General features: G+C 39.0%; 1 protein-coding gene across 1 annotated transcript; it reads left to right on the top strand.

Moving 5' to 3' along the window:
- The first annotated feature begins 14,500 nt into the window (after nt 1-14,500).
- Nucleotides 14,501-17,596, top strand: LOC131253026 (protein SODIUM POTASSIUM ROOT DEFECTIVE 2-like). The gene is made up of 3 exons (XM_058253855.1): nt 14,501-15,222; nt 15,396-15,471; nt 17,163-17,596. The coding sequence occupies exons 1-3, from the start codon at nt 14,818-14,820 to the stop codon at nt 17,318-17,320; spliced, it is 639 nt and encodes a 212-aa protein (XP_058109838.1). The 5' UTR covers nt 14,501-14,817; the 3' UTR covers nt 17,321-17,596.
- The last annotated feature ends 399 nt before the right edge of the window (nt 17,597-17,995 follow it).

Here is a 17,995-nt window from a genome sequence, read left to right as displayed (position 1 = left end):
CTCTTGGCTTGTTGGATATGTTACGAGATGTTTTAAATTTGTACATGCACTATGTTAATCAATTGACCACACTAATCGATCGATCAAGTGAGCCTTGAATTATACATATTGGTCTTTGGACAATTTTAGACAGTCTCAATCGATCATCGAAACTCAAAAATTACTTGTAAACTCTTTGAACAATTTTGAGCATATTCGATCGCTCAAACATGGGAGCTCAATCGATTGAAGTGTGATCGATCGATTTCGATCAATCGATGCTTAGATTGACGACGCACGCAATTTTACAGAATCGTGCAGTTTGTTTCCTATTTTAGGTGTAACACTATATATATAGGTGTAATTGTGGGATTAGAGCATACTAATCAAGGGCTAATCATTTTTATGGTTTGAGGAGGAGAAAACGATAGTTTTCAGATATTGTAAGTGATTCCATCTCTTGCATTCTTGCTTTCATAGCGATTTGGTATCACTTTATGGCATAATTTTTCTCCGCAATGATTTTTCCATGTAAAATTCATGTGTGCTTGTGACTACTTTGTTTACGTTTGCTTAATCTCAATCATGTTATCCAAATTCAAAGTTTGCTTCCACAGATTCCCAACATGATACTTATAGTCTTGATATCATCATATCTAATACTTTGGTATATATATCTCAGCATCCTAAACTCAATGGTACTAACCAATATTATAACCCATCTTCAAACATTTTTTTCTCAAGTTTAATTTGTATATACTGGAACGAGTGGCACTCTGAAGACACCTGCGCATAATCTCCCCAACTATCATTTTACAAATAAACATTATCATCCTTCTCTCCATTCTTTTGTTATAAAGACAAAAGTAGCCCTAATTTAAAATTTCCGTATTTATTCAAGTGAGGTATGCAAGCATTTCTTTTTCCCACATGAGAGAGCTATCACTCCTGAAATCAAGGATGACCTTTGTTTGAAATATCACACTAATCTCTATCTTCTCTTGCACATATATCACGAGTAGTGTTTGACTACTTGAAAGAAAGATTTAAAATGATAAAATGCCTCCAAGCACATTAAATACTTTTCCCAGGTAAAATTAGCCAAACATTACGGCCACCTCTGCCAAATATAAATAAATTTGGACCATCACTTATCAAGTGGCTACAGTTTGTAAGTTATGAATTCGCACTTCTGGATGGTGTTGTATATAGTTAAAATGAATGGCTCATGTCAAAAGATGCATGGACGAAAGACACCAGCCGTGTGTGTTTGCCTTAGCTTAGAGTAACTTAATCATGCAACGAGTAGTAAGCACCATGTGTACCCCAAAATCACAAATCAAACTATGATTTTCAGCCATCCTCTATCTACAATGGACCACTTTAATGTTTAACGGTTTGGATAGTAATTGGTTGCTCTAATTAGTAATTTATAGTAAACGCACATTGAAGCATGGTCTCGTATCTGACCCGACAAGCTGCTGCCATGTACGTAAGCGGTCTACGGGCGGCGATTTACAAACCAAGCAGCAAAAGAGAAAGAAAACAAAAGAAAGAGAGTCAATAAACTCTCCCACTAACAAAAGCAGGCTCCCTTTAAACGCGTGATTTGGAAAAAATGGTTTTGATGAGGCCCACCAAACAACAGAAACAAATAAAAATAGAACAGTCTTACAAAAGCTAGGATCAAAATCGTGAGGAGATTATGGTTTTGATGGGCCCCACAAAACATTTCAGATAAGAAGAATGTTAATTTAAGGTACACATGAAGATGGACCAAACACGTGCCAACTTGGCACACATGTTCGAGTTCCTGGACGTTCATCAGATGGGTTTCTCAGTGATTGTGTCCTAAACTAAAACTCAAGCTGGATGATTCATCATGTGGGCCATACTTGTATCTTGAATGTGGAACCGTCAACTTCTTTGTACACACGTGGGAGACCTGATGAGCGGACTGGATGGATTTTCAGACCAAGAAGCATTTACCATGGGGCCTTTTGATAGATGGTCCAGATACCACACATGAGTCAAAACAGATGGCTGCAAATATCATTCCACAATCATATGGGAGATAGGATCTTTCTTAAGGCCACACGCACGTACAAGACTGATTATGTAGAGGCCACCGTCTATGCCATCGTGGCGGATAGGTGCAATATCCAAGCCATCCATCAGTTGGGTCTTGCTACCTAGATGTTCTAACCCAAAAATAAAGGTGGCCCACATAGCAGGTTTGCTATGTCTAGTAAAATGGGGCTCATATGACCAGTGTACTTATCTGATTCTTGGGCCAGACGTTCTACACATAGTAGTAACCCTCTGATGGATGGACTGGATTTCACACCCATGTGACAAGAGGGCACATGTGCCGCGTGTACAGGGAGAGAGAGAGAGAGAGAGAGAGAGAGAGAGAGAGAGAGAGAGAGGAAAAAGAGAAACAAAAGCATCGGATTCGATCTGTTTGTGGTAGAGAACAAAGCGATAATGGAGGAGAGAAAGTAGGTTCCTGTCTCCTTCAACTACAAACCTCTCATCTTCTATCTCACCAGCATTTGTTCCCTTAGAATCTCATTATTACTTTTGATGGCCCACCCAAACACTCATTTCCTATTTATTACCACCTTTTTAGAATTAAATACTTTGGTTGGCCCACTCAAATACCTTTTATGATCAACGATTCGGCATGGACCAATCAGATCAAACATAAGTGATTGCCACGTCTGATCTAGATCGAACGGCCATTTAACAACGGTTGTAACAAACCGTCGATCTTGATCTTGGTCTTACGTGGACATCTATCCATCTGGCAAGGAATAATTATGTATAAGTTAGCAGCATCTAATCTCATCTAGGATCTAATGCAATCTAATCTACAGCTCCTATATAAACAAGCCATACTGTTCATCCAACGGTTCTTAGGTGTAGGGACCACATTGAACATTAGGGTGACCGACTCCCATTTGATAATTTCTCAATTAAGAACATCTGTTGCGGCCATGTTCGGATGGAAGCGATCTGGGTTCTGCCCCTGCGTGGATGAAATCAATCCAGGCAGGGGCTCTGTGGGGTCCACCGTGATGTATGGGTTTTATCCACGCTGTTCATCCATTTTTTCAGATCATTTTAGGGTATGAGACGGAAAACGAGACAGATCTGAGGCTGAAGTGGACCACACAATGGTGATTGAACGGCCACCATTAAAAACCTTTTTGGGGCCACAGAAATTTCTGATCAAGCTAAAATTTATGTTTTCCCTTCATCCAGGTTTGGTGGTGTGGTCCACTTGAGCTTTCCATCTGCCTCATTTTTGGGCTCATACCCTAAAATCATCTGGAAATGGATGAACGGCGTGGATACAACCCACACATCACAGTGGGCCCCATAGAGTCCCTTCCTGTTTGGATACATTATTGAACTAAATTGCAATAATCACCTCAACTCTTCAACAGAGAGGGATAATGACCTAACCCTGGTCACCTTCTTCAGTGTGTAGTATCCCTCAAATATCTGGACCATTCATCAGGTAGTCTGCACATATTGGTCCACTGATCATGCAGATCACACTTATTTGAGAAAGATGGTCATTGACAAAGAAAATCCAACTGTCCAAATTCCATGTACATGTGTGGCCCATTTGATCAATGTAAAATTCTGATTTTTGGTACATGGCAAGTTCATCAGAATGTGCAATACCGAATGAATGGCCAGATCAAATGCATTGTGGCATCCGACGGTCAGAAGAGGCCCAGTATGGTTAAGTGTGATGCGGAACCCCTGTAGTCTACCAAAATCCCCCAATGATGATGAGAAATGGGCCATACTTGCTTTTGGCTTTGTTGGAGTGATGATGAAGTGGGCCCACGTAAGATTCAGCCAGAGTGTACTTCTTCTATTATAGGTGCTTTTACACCGTATCATTACCATTTTAATGTATGCATGGGGACCGAAATGTACTTCTATAAAATGTGTGGCTGGATGGGGACCAAATGCCTCCATTGTCGGATGATCCGAATGTTCATTCAGTGATCCACTGTGGGTGGGCCACGGATAAAGATCATGCCAATTTAGATATCTTAGTCCACGAATTTTTCCAGATGAATGTAGATCATTGACTCTTTTTTTTTTTTTCATTTTGTATCAACCATCCGTTTGAATACCACCGGTGGGATTGTTATCATCCTCAATCAGCATGATTTAGACCGTGGCCCATCTAAAGTCAGGCTCATGAGATGAATGGATCCGATATGTGGACTCATCAATAAAGATTCATTCATTACATGAATGGTTACTAGTACCATCCCATACAGATTTATTTTTATTTTATTTATTTTATATTTTTTTATATATATTTCGTGATCTTGTTCGGTGCTCACAAGAGTCGAGTACAAAGCTACGTTATTCAAAGCAGGTGGTGTATGTACATGGCGTGAGAAGACGAGCGCATTAGGTCCTTAGCCTTGAAATGAGATCAAAGTTATGTGGGCCCACAACCATGTATTTATTATATCCACACCACCGTTCATTCATTTGGGGACATCATTTTAGAGCATGAGCCCCAAAATGACTCATGTCCAAAGCTCAAGTGGACCATACCCGGAATAGCAGTGGGGACAATGATTCCCACTGTTAAAACATTCATAGGACCAACAATAATGTTTATTTTCCATTTAATATATTCGTAAGGTCATACAAACTTGGATGAAGAGAAAAAAACAAAATATAAGATTAATCCAAATCTTCTATGACTCAAAAAAGGTTTCAGTGGTAGACATTCAATCCCCTACTGCTTCGTACAGTATGGTCCACTTGATCTTTGGATCTATCTTATTTTTGGGCTCAATCCTTACAACAATTAATCTCCCCAAATCACGGACGGTTTCAATGATATAACGCATACATCCTGGTGGAGCCATAGACCTTGGTGACATCAACACACCACTGATGTCGGTGGTGTATAGTACACCAGCTAATCAACTTCCAAAATCAAAATAAAGTTTATATGTCCTGTTCAAGAACCAATGCAAGCAACCTTGAAAGTTGTAGAGGAAGGTGGAATGTTGAGAGAATTATAGAAAGTTCCACCATTGCGTGGAATGGTATAAATCAAGGGTCATTTGAGTATCATGGTTGAGGGGCATCCGTGCATGGTATGGATGGTGCACAAAGGAAAAGCCAAGGATAAGAAGATCTCTTCCTTGCAACTATTCAAAGGCGACAAGAAAACGCCATAAAGCAGCTCAAGGAACCAACATAGAGTTTCATTGATAATTGGTTGATGAGGGTGTGTCAACGCAATAAGTGGAGAAACTTATTAGAGACTACACATTCCCATGATCCCAATTCATCAACTTATCTAAATTTATGCTCATCTTGTACATTGGAGAGATTTTATATGTAAGCGTAGAGAATTTTATCATAGAGTAGAAGTATATAAAATGTTTTAGAGAATGGTAGAAGGGTCTAAAGAATTGTAGAAAGTTCCGAAGATGTAAATTTGTCTGAGAATCTCTAGAATTTGAAAAAAAAAAAAAAAGAAAAAAGAAAAAAAAAAAAAACAAACTCGAATGGGTCTTATGTAGATAAGTGTATAATGTTATAGTATATTTTAAAGAATTATCAACCATTAGATGAGTGTCATGTGGCACAACCATAACCATACATTATTTGCAGGTTCTATTATCTTCGTAACTCTATATGAGGCGAGGTCCTCAACTGTAACGCATCCAAGAGTTATAGTTTTGAGAGCTCTAGTGAATACAAGGCTTTTACACACACAATTGTATTTCTCTTGCATTCCGGTGACATTTGATGCTTAGCACATGGATGTGAACTTGGGAAAGTTTGACTCATTCACGACTATAGTACAAGATGAAGGTTGCATGTTCTATGTTTGGAAAGCAAATCGGGTCATTACTGTTAGTGTTGTGCCTAAAAAAATCATTGTTTATGTTTGAGAACTTGTTTTCATCTTTATTATAATAAATTCATTTTTTATATACCCACTCACACCCACTTACACTATATGGGCACATGATCCCATGATATCAGTGTTGAAGTAGAGTCTATCTATCACTAATTCATGGAGCCAAACCCTCTACTTTTGTAACGTGTATGGAACTTGATTTAATGTGATTCTGCATATGTTAAGGATAGAGATTCTTCTAATTCTCCTTGGAAACTTGGATTTGACGTAACAGTTACAAATTAGGAGAGAGTCATGGGACATGGGTCTCAGTACCCTGCTTCACCATGACTACTTTGCAAGTTGTAGGACAAACCTGTGGTTATTTATTCTTGATATGGTCATCCTATTTAGGGGATCGATGATAAGTCAAAATGGAACCATTAGGCATGATGACAAATCAGTGTATTATTATCTTACCTGATATAGGAGTGTGTCATGGGAAAAGGCGCCTCATGATGAACTTGTTGGGCACTTGCAATGGTGGATTAGTTCAAATCTTTAGATTGAAACCGTCGTACCTTGAGTAGATTAACTTGTGAATGTATTAGCACTGACAAATTTAATTTTTAGACTTAAGGATGTGTGAGGAGTTTAAGGTCCTTTTGATACGTGATTTTGCCTACTTTATGAGATTATATTGGTGGCCCACAAGTGAGTGGTATTGTTGAGTCATAGGACCACTTGTTCATCTAGGATATGTTTATGAGTTTTGACCTTCCTTTAAGCTTATTTTAGCTGGCTATTATATTAAAAAAACAAACCAAGGTTGTTCAACTATTAAAATTCAGTTTTAATGGATGATTTATGTTAAAGCAATCTTGATAGACATCTAATTGTTGAAATCTGTTGATCTATTTCTTAGACTTGCATGGGATGATGGGATAAACGACTATGGGAGTGAATGGATCAGTTCAATATAGGTAACATAGAGAGGCAAGATCACTAAATTTAAATAAAGTGGGGCATACCAAAGTCTGTACAGTGACAAAGCATCATATTTGATATATCTCTGTGAAATTGAACTCCTACTTATACATTAATCCTATCCAATAGGAAGTGGAAGAGATCCTTAGACATCCCAACCCCTTGGGCATCACCGCCTTACAAAGAGAGAGGAAAATAATTTCCTTACCCGTTCCCTTGCATCCACATATCTACGCGTGTGGGGTCCACCCAATGAGTGGAACTCGTCAGACTATGTGAACACCACGTAATAGCCTCAAGCCCACTATGGGTTTCAGTTGGCAATGGAGTGTGGTATTGGCTCATGAAATGGTGTTATTGGCTTGAAGTCGCCGCTAGCCCAATAAAACTCAAAATCCATAATACTTTAGACATCATAAAATCACTATTAATTGAGAAATTGATGACTTTAAACTAGAATGACTCCTGTAATTGATCTACAACCGAAAATTCTGAATAGTAGATGGGTCTAGAGACGTTGTAGGAGCGTTGAGGGGCTGGGAATGGTAATGCCACCAGTGGTGGATCGGAATGGGGATGGATGTTGGGTGGGTTTTAAGGGGTTGGGGATAGTAATGAGGATAGGATGGGATGGTCCTTGAGTGAGTTTTGAGAGGTTGGAGATGGCGATGTATGGTAAAATGGGGACCGAGATTGGTTGCTCGCCGGTGTGGTGAGGGGCAATAGACAGGGATGCAGATGGGAATGGTGTAGTAGATAGGATCGTCGATGATGGATATCGCTGGATGTGGATGGGTTTTTGGAATGGTGAATATGGGTTGCCACAACAAGTCTCACCAAATTCTCGAGAAGGCAATTGCTAGACTAAAGGCTCTAGATATGATGAAATAGAACTTTGTTGAAGATAATCTCTCAATTAATTGCATTCCTAAGAGAATTATATATTCCAATTTATAGATTTATAATGTTAATTAACATAATGGAGAGGATAAGCTTTTGACAAATTTCTCTCAATTGATTTGCTATACATTATCTTTAATTATACATGATCTCCATATTTGTGAGGATTCTCCTATAGTATGATCTCAAAGAGACATAGATGTTCTTTCTTTAAATAATGGTTTAATATTTGAAAGGTGTTTGCAATGTACAATAGTTTTACATCTATTGTGCAACAACAATCTAAAGAATAGGCATGGATTATCCTGAAAGTAGATTTGATGGAACCCTTTGCAATCTTAACAATAGCTAAGCAATTTTTGTCTCCATTTATTTTACTAATATAAGGCCCATGAATGGTTTGAATCTTACTTCTAAAATCCAAGTGGATCTGAGAGTGCCAATTCAATCCAATGCCTGAATCTGATTAACAAGGTGATGATAAGAAAAAATCCACCCTCTATTTGATTTTACATACACCCATTTTCCACACATGGAATTGAAATAGGACGTGTACCATTTCATTTCCAAATATGAAAAATGGGTGCATGCAAATCAATGAAGTTGGCTGTAAATATCAAATCCCAAAGTTACATAAATGATCAGTGATTTAAGCAGATCATCAGGTCAATCCATAAAGTAGGGCGAGTTTGTAATATATAATTACTAAATAATAAATAAATAACATAAAGAGTCTAATATTTGAACCCTTTTTTTGACTCTTGCACTCTTTCATTTGTCCTTTCTTTCTCTTGCTTTTGTAGCTTAGAAAAAGTAAAATGCCCCAAAGAAAAAAGGAGGTGTATGAATAAAATAATGGGTGAAAATATCAATTTTTCAAGGGGTGTAAATATCAGTTTTATAAACTATTTCATAAACTAATCAAGGATGAATTTTGAAGACTAAAACCATCCAGTGGTACACACTAACGTTAATCCAAACCGTCCAAATTGATCAGAACTATAAATGACCTGCATCCCCAAAATCAACGGCCATTTATATGTTTCATCATTACTGTTCATTTATGGCCACAAATCAGAAAATCGACGGTCATTTATTGAGAGTGATATTTGTGCTACGCACAATCCTGGAAAGGGCCTTTTTTTGGGACGGTCTAGATTGGATTTCATTGGTCCCATGTGAACGGTGGCTATGTGCAGAGTACGGATGGTCTTACTCTACCAGACTTTCAAATAAATAAAAACACCGTCCAAAACAGATATCCTACAAATCATGATTACGACAAAACCACAGCCCTTAAAACCTCAAACCATGGACCCGAGCAGAGACAGACACAGATAAACCAATTTTTTTAGAGGTGTGGCATCCCTACACGCACCCCTCTTCGAGCAGCTTCACACGCGGCACACGTGCCAACTTGGCAAGAGTGTGGGACATCTGATTCGTTCATAATGTGGGCCATGCTTTGAATATGAATAAAAGAAAATATCAGCTTGGTCTACTTGAAGGGCAGGCGGGATGTTTAATGTGGACCGTTATTTTCACATTGGATCGGATGGCTTGATGAAGGGTCCAGATTGGTTTCCTTTTATATTCATATGTGTGGGGGCACCTTATTCACGGGTCAGATGTCCCACGCACCTTTTAGATTGTCAGGTGTGCTGCATGTGAGGGACGGGGATTGCCCATGATGGGAACTTGGTGGAGCCCACCGTGATGTTTCTGAGAAATCTAGCCCGTCCATCCGTTTTGCCAAATCATGTTAAAACATGGGCCCAAAAATAAGGCAGATTCAATGCTTACTTTGGCTGCACGATAGAAACAGTGAGGATTGAACGATACCGTTGAAATATTCGTCGGCTACATAAGTTTTGGATCAAGCTAATATTTTATGTTTTCAGTTCATCCCAGTGGGAGTGACCTTATGAACGGTATGGATGGCATATAAACATCAGGGTAGACCCAGGGAGTTTTCAACGGTAGACATTTCCTTACCCACTTACGGTGCGCCTGTTTTCGTTTTGGATGTGCCTCATTTATTTTAGCCTATATATGTCTTAACTAAGATGATCAATATATATATATATATATATATATATATATATATATATATATATATATATATTATATATATTATGTGTGTGTGTGTGTGTGTGGGGTGAGTCGTTAAGAACATAACGGTGGTTCGCAGTTACTTACTTGATTAATATGAAGAATTATTATTATTATTATTATTATTTTATTTTTTTTACACACACAAACCCACTGACGCCGTAGCGGGCTTTCACCACCTATATATACTCGAACCGTTGACCGTTTGTTAAAACTCCCGAGAGTCTACCACCCGAGCAAGAGCAGGGATCCAATTAATACGAGGAATTAGTACACTGAAACACGGCTCTCACACGTGAATGAGATCCGGACCGTTCATTAGGCAGGACCCACTTCTTCAATTCTCGTGCCCAAGATCAGGTACTTGTAAAAATGAATGGTTAAAAGAAATTGACAAGAAATTCATGTTATGACTACACACGTGGCCTGCCTAAGGAATGGGCCAGCCTGAATTTTGAGTCAGGTCTTGTTCTTCGTAGACAGCACCTGATGAATGTTCCAGATCAGTCACACGCGTGACACATTGGGAAATTTACCCGGAATTCATCAGTCGATCTCATTCCGAGCACTCCTCGTTTATGCGTCGCAAAAAGCATTTAAGTAATATGTCTCAGGATACAAAAAAAATCGGTCAAATATCAAACTCTGCAACACCTGTTTTAGGCAGCGTGCAAAACGGAAGCGGATTAGGTGCGGCCCCGGCCTCACCAAGACAGTGCGGTCCTTACTGTGGAGCTGATCTTGATCTATTTATTTTATATCCATACCGTCCATCTGTTTTTTCAGACCATTTTAGATCATAAGACCAAATATTAAGGAGATACGATTCTCACGTGAACCATACCATATGATATAAGGGTAATTGAACGCCCTACCATTAAAAACTTCCGAGGGCCCTCTGTAATGTTTTTGTAATGTTTATTTTCCATCAAACCTGTAGATAAGTTCATATGAACGTGGATGAAGGTTAAAAATAAAAAAATATATATCATCTTGATTTTTAAAAAAAGTTGGCCCCTTAATGGTCAATCACCACTGTTTCTTATGATATGGTTCACATGAGAAATGAATCTGCTTCAATTTTGGTCTCGTGCCCTAAAATGATCTGGAAAAACGGATGGACCGTGTGGATATATTCTATATACATTAAGGTGGGCCCTACACTAAGAGCTGCACCATATGTGTGAGGCCTGGCCGCACATAATCCGTTCCCGTGCAAAACAGCCCGTAGGACCCACCATATTGAAAATACAAATCCACTCCCTACATCATGTTATATCCTCGATTACAGCATATGGGCTATAGCCAGATAGGCAATACCAAGGGAACAATGAGAATGGATCCCAACCATAGATTTGTGTTTGGGGCCATGAGGTGTAACTCATCTGAATGAAATAAATATTTAAAAAAATAAAAAATCAATAGGATCCAAAAGAGCTTAGATGTTTTAAGAACAATTTTATATTGTTCCCATTGGGGTAGGCAATAGAAGTTTTCCATGGGCTGATATTTTTCCCATGCACGGTTAAAATAAAGGGTTTCACTTGATTGACAGAATGGATTTACATATACAACACGGTGGATCCCACAGAGATGAGGTGTTCTACGCAAGGCGGAAAACAGCTGTTCCACGGTCCCTGGTACAAATTCATGTGACGTGTTCCTTTCTCCATGGTTTGTCTTTTAAAAAAAAAATGGATTTTGATTGAAATGGTAACGTCAAACATACCAAAAAGCATTCCTTAGAGAAAAAAATAAAAACCTATGTTGAAGGGTTTTTTAAAAATTTTAAAAGGACAAAACCACCCTTTACCCTGTTGGTAAAGGACAACGAGAGGATTCACACGGGGTAAGTACTATGGGGCCATTATGGTTTATATATATGAGAAATCCCTAGCAATCACATGTTTTGGCATGACACGAGCCCTAAACGAAGTAGATCCAAAGCTTAAGAGGGCAGCAACAGTTGAGATTGGACACTGCCCGTTGGAAACATTCATGGGAATACAAAAGCTTTAGATCAAGTTAATATGTAAGGACTTCATGGGCATTTGGGCTACTTTACCAATGCTTTGAATTGCATATAAATATCATGGTGGAGCCTGTAAAAGTTTGAATAATAAGTGACCCCTTTCCATTATTTTCATTCGTGTGGTCCACTTAAGTTTCAAATTTATCTAATTTTTAGTCTCATGCCTTAACATGATCTTCCAAAATGGATAGACATAGTGGATTTCCTACAAATATCACAGTGGGCCCAACATAGCTTCTAGTGGCACACGTGATGTAGATTGGGTAACAGGACCTAGCTAGAGACAGAGGTGTTATGGGGCTCACTGTGATGTATATATTTTATCAATGTCGTCCATTTATTTTGAAAGATCATTCTAGGGCACGAGCTATAAAATAAAAAAATAAAAATGAGGCATATCAAAGGCTCAAGTAGACCACACCACAAAAAACAATGAGATTGAAAACTTATCATTGAAAACTTTTTAGAGGCCATAGAAATTTTCAATGTAACTCATTCTTTAGCCTATGGTGTTAAATTAAATTCTGAGTCTAATAGACCAAGTGAATTTGACACATATCCCCTACTGTGGGCTCCTCAACCAATAACACATGACCACCAGAACAAGGCCCTTAACACATAACAACCTCAACCCTTAACAAATTATATATATTCATGGTCTTCCAACACAAAACATTATAAAATTCAAATTCTATTTTCTTCATTGTCTTCGACATGATAACAATAATCATCTCTCTCCACCTCAAATTTCTTCCAACAATCACTTCTCCTCACAACAATAATCATGTCCATTATTCTTTATCCATAACTAAAAGTGGCTTTTATATCAAAGAAAATATTATTCTACAAATAATAATAATAATAATAATAATAATAAATCCATTTAAAATGTCTTCTATTTATCAATGACTTCCATATCTAAGAAATGTAGTCATTGGAGCAAAAACAACTCTCATTTTTAGGGTTGTAGTAATTGTTGGCAATGCCCGTATGCTAAAAACGTTGATGGTTGTGACCATACGTTGGAAAATACAATCGGGGTGGTTGTGGGTCCCCGAAAGATACGTTTGAAAAGAAAGAAGAAAAGTCTCAAGAAAACAATAAAAGTAATAGAAGAAGAGGGTCACTATGGGCATTCGGTTCGAAAAGTAAGGAGTATCTTCATCCACTAATTCGTAAAAAAAAAAAAAAAAAAAAAATCATTGGATATATATATAATGATTGCTCCGCTGTGCACCAGTTCGCACGAAACTCATGTGGACTTTTGAATAACTCATCAAACTTGATTGTGTCTAAAATTTAAATGGTTCACTTGATGCAGCATCCCATAAAACCTCGTAGGCCTAACTTTTACTTTGATCCAAAACTTTAGTTGGCCATGAGAAAAGAAAAGAGCTTCCTTCATTAATTTGCATATCTCTTTGCTATGGCTCATTGGAGTTTTAGATTGGTCCCTTAAGGTATCACAGGATGCTGCGTCACATGCCCATGACACGTGCAAATGTGCATATGTGTGCGCGCAGGCGAGCATGCATGTGTGTGTATCTCACGTTTGGAGAAGGGTATTTTGGTCAAAATCCCTTGAAAAGATAATATCTCTCGTTTGGAGCCAGCTTGATGGATGTGTACTCGTATGACCGTTCAATTATTTTTCCAGCTCACCACTACATGAAACAGTGGTGATTGAACCCGTGGGCCACAAAAGTTTTGGATCCTTCTGATATTTGTATTTTCCCTTCATCGACGCCCGTGTGAGTGACCCTATCAACATCTAAGATGCCAAATAGACATTACGCTCGGCCATAGGAATTTTTTAATGTCGGCAACACCACTGTTTCCTATGGTGTGATCTACCTGAGAATTGGATCTCCTTCATTTTTGGGCCCTTGCACTAAAAGGAGCAGGAAAAACGGATGGACGGTGTGGATATCCACAAATACATCAAAGTGGGCCCTACGGTCACAGCCTTACCAAAGTCGGTGTTATCCCAACGTGACCGTATCCGCTCCCCGCGAGAACTTACACGTAAGATATGATCATGCACGTCCAGTGCAACGAATTCAACCACTCAAGATCAAATCTGATGGTTGGATATTGTACCAAAAACTTGCGTGCCCGCACGGTGGCAACCGTTTGATCAAGAAGATTGGACGGTTGTGATTTGACTAGCACCGTAAGTAGGCATGGTTGACTCTCTTATATAGTTGATAGCTAATGATCTTGATAATGATAATAAGAAATTCTTGTAGTGGTGGTAGTAATCATAGCTTGCAATAGCAAAAGAGAGGCCGGCAATGCCCTTCTACTACTTAAATACATATTGTCATACGGGTTACAGCCGTCCAATCGGATATTATTTTCAGTGATCTAAACCGCTAAATTGATAAGATATATAGCTGATATTGGATCCCTCAAAAATCTTCAAGATTGGTAGATCCTAAAGTATCAATCAATGGACTACAATCAGAGGTTAAGAAGACGTATGTATTGAAGAAGAATTTTTGAAATATCACAACATGGGTAATTTAATTTTTTTCATATATCCTCTATCCACGGTGAGGTCCATCATACAAACGGTATGGATCATTGAAATATGAACCAGATCCAATATCCACTGTCCCCAAGTGAAGAGTACCTAGCAAAGTCACCAACCTCTACTTTGAGAATGGAGGACTGGGATTTTGCATATTACTACTATATCAGTCTTGCTTTATTCTTTAATTCTGTGGGGCTACCCCTTCTTTTTCTCTTTCTCCATTCTCCTCCCTCAATCCAACTTTAAAAGCACATCAGACCACCTCACTTGGAAGTTCCAATCTCTCTCTCTCTCTCTCTCTCTCTCTCTCTCTCTCTCTCTTTCTCAAATGCACTTTCATTAGAACAGAATTTTCTTCCTTGCACCATGAAAGGAATTGATCTCTTTTGTGCATCGCCGGCCTCAACGGCTATATGTGTGAGCATAGATTCAAAGTCTATGGTCTGCCATAGCAGTAGAGTCCTTGATCGGCAGACGCCTCGCTTGATCGACAGGCAAAGAACCAAACCATCCAGCCCATGTACTCAATCGCTCTCCAAGTCAAAATCCTACCATCAAAAGAGCAGGAAGAGCTCGGCAAAACAAACCGATCTGGCGAGCCCTCCCGGCTCTACTCGATATCTCTTGGATGATACACCTTTCTTCGACGTGTATTCAAATTACAACCACCATGTTTCCGCTCTGGTTCCGGTGGAGCCGAGGCGATGTCGGTCCATGAAAGAAGATGAATCAGCTGTGTTGAAATCTTCTTCTACCAGATCTCTTGATCAGGTCCTTCAAATCTCTTTATATATATATATATATATATATATATATATATATATACATACACTTTTTTTTTTCTTTTGGCACTTTGTATGAGTATCATATGTTACATTTTTTCATGTTTTCATGGGTCACATTTTTATTTTTGTTAATTAATTAATTAATTAATTAATTTGTAGGTGGTGGTATTGAGGGTGTCTTTACATTGCAAAGGCTGTGAAGGGAAAGTGAGGAAGCACATCTCTAGAATGGAAGGTAAGCAATAAACAAGAATACCAAAGAATTAGCTTTTTAGGGTTTCTAACTTTCTCTCCAACGTACAAGGTAAGTGAATCTGGAACGTCCATCTTGTGGGTCCCACAACTGATCACCCACACTAATATACATGTATGGTTTGAATGCAAACCTATCATCTTCTTCTACTTTTATCATCAGTCTGAAGGCCATATATCGGCCTTTTTCGGTATTTTTCTTGTTATACAAGCCATCTATGTTAGGACCCACTAAATGTACGGTTCAGATCACCTAGCGTGTACTCCACATGTACATCAAGGCTGCAGCGAACCAAGATTGGTCATTGCGCGATGGACCGGAATATGCACTCTAGTTTCATGATATTGGTTGAAAATGTCAATTAAAGGCTGGGATTAGTTTGAAAAATCAGGACACTCAGCAATCATCATTTCTTGGGCCACCCATGAAGGCAGAAACTGATGGGAAGTTAGGTGGGCCTTTGATGAGGTTTTGATTAGCCTTTTCACCAAAGTTAGTGGCACTTGTGTAATTTTCTGCCTTGTCTTTTTTTTTTTTCTCTTGGGGTTAGCTTGTTAGTTCACACCCATGTCAGTACACACACTCCTTGTTAGCCTTGTCTGTTATTAAATGTTTCTGGATAGTTCCTGTCCTTCTGGAGACCATTTATGCAGAGCATCTCGTACTAAATGATACCAACCGTCCAAATGTCAATTGGTGCACTTCCACATTCGATCTAAGCCATCCAATTAGTGGACCGCATATTGGATTAGTCATAGCCCAAAACCCTTGTCATCACCATCACTTTTTTTTAAGGTTGGGAAAAAAAACCATAGATCGAACGGTTAGAAACAACCAATAGGTGCAATCTTTTGATCATCGGCCCATCTTGAAGGCAGCTGTTACTTGGTTGGACCCGATGGATAGTCTTGGGACCATTTGCTTAAACGGCTCTAAACGTGCAGTGGATTGTGGATCTCCAGTCCCTGTAACGTGCACCAAGTGCTAATACCACGTACGGAAGTCCTGCATATCCACACGCAGGCACGTGTGACATGTCTGAGATCTGAGTTTTCCATCAGGTTGCTAAGCTGTTTAAATATCCTGGCCTAAAAATCAGGTCATTTCCAGACTCAGGTGGGCCACAGCATACTAAAGAAATGGATGGGTGGAAAAAAATCTCAACCGTCAGTTACTTTATATAGTGTGCGCCCATAATAGTTTTAAAATATATAATTTTTATAACACAAAATCTTTAAAAAAAAAACATTTAAAACCAAATGGAAGGCTCAGATCTTGCAAATATTCTCATATTAGCACGTATACGTGCGTGTTGGTGAGCAGGGTTCCACGCGCGGATGGGTTTGGCAAACCTATGTCAGCCAACAAGTTTGCACTTATTTTCAGCTTTAAAATAAGGTACGAGTTCAGTACGCACAGTGAGCACGAGAGTCCATGCGCACAATGCCCACGAAATCTGCCACATTTTTACAGTGGGCTGGCGGGAATCTAGATAGTATCTCGAATTTGAATTTTCAAAAGCTGCTTTGAAATCTGTGACCATTCCCAAAAGCCATTCATGGACGGTGTCAGATATGTGCGCACTGGCTCTCCACAGTGTACACCGTGAATTTTCTCAGACGGCGCACGCCACTAACGAGCATCCATGTCATGGATTTTGCTATCATGCGCAGGGGTGAGATCTTTCAGCATAGATTTCCCAGCGAAGAAGGTAACGGTGATCGGAAACGTGACTCCATTGGGGGTGCTGGCGAGCGTGTCCAAGGTGAAGAATGCACAGTTCTGGCCCTCATCATCACCGTCCACGTCATCGTCATCGTCCATTTCCTGATGAACGGTCAGAAATAGAAGGGTGCCTCGAAGACACGGTTGTAGATTACAAATGAGTGGAAGATGATAATCTATATAATCTAATATTGTGTTTGTGTGGGAACCGAATCTTTGTGGATAAAACGAGTGTAATCATTTCTCGGAAGTAAGGATTGGTGTCTTTTGGGGTGCGTATAAAAATCTGTGTGGGCCCATGGTCCACCAATTCCAATGGTTTGCTGCTCTTTCATGTATCTTAACTAGTTTATGAGAAATGATTCGGTGGATTTTTAAGTTGCTCCTTGTTGCACGCCTCAACGGTCCAATCGATCGATCTGGGCAATCCATTATGTCCAGCTCAGATTTCATGGGTTACCCTTTAAAAAGAACATGCTGATCTGACATCTGATCAAGAAGCCATAAAATGTACGGTTAAGATTGTTTATGCAAAAATAGGTCAAATCAACAACTTAAGCCATCTATTTGGTGGCCCTAAATTGAGGCGGGGAGGGACGTGATGATCTCAATCACTGTCTTCTTCAAGGGATATCTATTCTGAATCTACATAGCTCTCTGGATGCGTGAGAGAACTATGCAGGGTATAAAAGTAGAAATAATTTGTAATAAATTCTAAATAACATGATTATTTATTAGAAAAATGAAATTGTAATTACTTAAATAAAAAATTCAAATCTAG

Source organism: Magnolia sinica, chromosome 8 (assembly GCF_029962835.1).
Source record: "Magnolia sinica isolate HGM2019 chromosome 8, MsV1, whole genome shotgun sequence".
NCBI lineage: Eukaryota > Viridiplantae > Streptophyta > Magnoliopsida > Magnoliales > Magnoliaceae > Magnolia > Magnolia sinica.
Note: the sequence above shows the minus strand (reverse complement) of the source record. Positions and strands in the feature narration are given on the sequence as shown.

Bases quoted from the DNA above. Each gene is read 5' to 3' on its own strand.
- LOC131253026 (XM_058253855.1), top strand. From the start codon at position 14,818: ATGAAAGGAATTGATCTCTTTTGTGCATCGCCGGCCTCAACGGCTATA. The intron at 15,223-15,395 runs GTCCTTCAAATC...ATTAATTTGTAG, and splicing joins CTACCAGATCTCTTGATCAG to GTGGTGGTATTGAGGGTGTC. The intron at 15,472-17,162 runs GTAAGCAATAAA...TATCATGCGCAG, and splicing joins GCACATCTCTAGAATGGAAG to GGGTGAGATCTTTCAGCATA.